The sequence below is a fragment of the Perkinsus marinus genome (genome assembly GCF_000006405.1).
Source record: "Perkinsus marinus ATCC 50983 genomic scaffold scf_1104296963920, whole genome shotgun sequence".
In the NCBI taxonomy this organism is placed as follows: domain Eukaryota; phylum Perkinsozoa; order Perkinsida; family Perkinsidae; genus Perkinsus; species Perkinsus marinus.
In genome coordinates, this window is record NW_003204906.1 from 1 (window position 1) to 1616 (window position 1616).

Sequence of the window (1616 nt, forward strand, 5' to 3'; positions counted from 1 at the left end):
AGCAGAATGCTCCCTAGCATCGAATGAGAAGTATACCCATCCTGTTGCGGATTCACCATGAAGGGAATGTACGCGACATCGAGAGGTATTCGCCACTCCATAACTCGACGACCAGCAACGAGGGTTCACAACAATTCCACAAAGATCATGATAAAGTTCACAAGTATGGGAAAAGGGGAGCAAATTGAAGTTAAGAATGCCTCCTCAACACATTCCTGGCATGGGACTTGGCCGCATTCTCCGCCCTAGACAGATAGCTCGAGGGATGCATGAAATAGGCCATAGCGAAGCCGATCATCAACAACTGACAATGATGCAGTCATCGACATTCATACATCTCTTGGAGAGGTCACTCACATCAGCTGGTGGAGCTTCTAGGCATTTGGTATCGACGAAAACTTCATCAGTGCCAAATTTGGCATCATAGGTGGCCTTGAACATCCCAGGGATGTCCCATTCTCGATCCCAATTCTGCCACTTATGATTATCCACTTCGACAGGGACCTCTACACCATTGATAGTCTGAAAGCAGCAACACAGGATGATAGCACTGCTCTAAGACCCAGTCGTGAACATCGACATACAAGCGTGTAGTAAACTTTCTTGACGGCGGACTTGGCACTCCAACGTTCGGTTTTATTCCCTTCATGATCCTCATCGATTTCCACCTCCACTTTGGCCTTACCTTTCACCTGCCTCAATGGTTAACAACAAACCGTCATCATGAGTACTGGCTACCTTCACTTTCAGATGTGCGAACTCTTCTCCTTGTGCATTCTTGAAACTAGCCTCCCTCTTAGCTTTGAACTTCAACTTCACTTTCAATTCATCATCGTCGTCAAAGTCAAAGAGATCGTCCAGTGAGAAGTCACTGAGAACCCTCATTGAACCTCAAGGCTCACTGTCAAGGTCCACTCACCTATCATCCGAGTCAGTCTCCCAATCGACCTCCTTCTTATAGTCCTCATCTAGCTTACCAACAGCACATCGGCCGAGGACCTGTAGACGACGACAAGCAGCAAGGCCACCGGAATGCCAAGGCAATGCGAGAACCTGTCCGGTTTTATCATCCTCTCGTACGAAGTTCTCTAGTGTGAAGTCCGGATCAGAATCCCAGAAGCTACTTAATGACCTAACTGGGCCTATCGAAGCCTACTGCCACAATGATAGTCGACTACCTGATGTAGAGCCATAACTGCTTATCCATATTATATACATTATATCCCTTAGAGAGCATGCCCGCCTTCTTTATCTAACAATGATGATGCTATAGCAACGATAATGATGGTAGTCAAATGACCTTGAATGAGTGCTCCTTCCCTAGTTCGGGATCAGGAAGTATGATATCGGGAGTAGAAGAGGTACAACCCATAGCTGATAGTACTACTACTGCCGCTGCTACATCACAAGAACGATACCACCATATGTAACACAAGGGCTAGGATTCATGTGGACTATGACCATGATGGAGGAAGCAGTATATGGGGCTCATTTCAGATATGCAACATGTATCATCCCATGCCTAACGTTATAATAACGACAACAGCAGTCAATAATGTACCCCTGTGGAACTTGTCGTCTTCGTCGCTGTAGCAGTCTCCAATTCCGTCACGGAA

The 1616-nt window shown here is 46.4% G+C and overlaps 1 protein-coding gene across 1 annotated transcript; it reads right to left on the minus strand.

The window, feature by feature from the left end:
* Window positions 1–190: 190 nt before the first annotated feature.
* Pmar_PMAR028860 (hypothetical protein) lies at window positions 191–1372 on the minus strand (the record flags this gene model as incomplete). The annotated part of the gene is made up of 7 exons (XM_002771080.1): window positions 191–304; window positions 358–522; window positions 585–692; window positions 739–871; window positions 920–1132; window positions 1179–1252; window positions 1301–1372. 7 exons carry the CDS (start codon window positions 1370–1372, stop codon window positions 191–193), a joined length of 879 nt encoding a protein of 292 aa, XP_002771126.1.
* Between the last annotated feature and the right edge of the window lie 244 nt (window positions 1373–1616).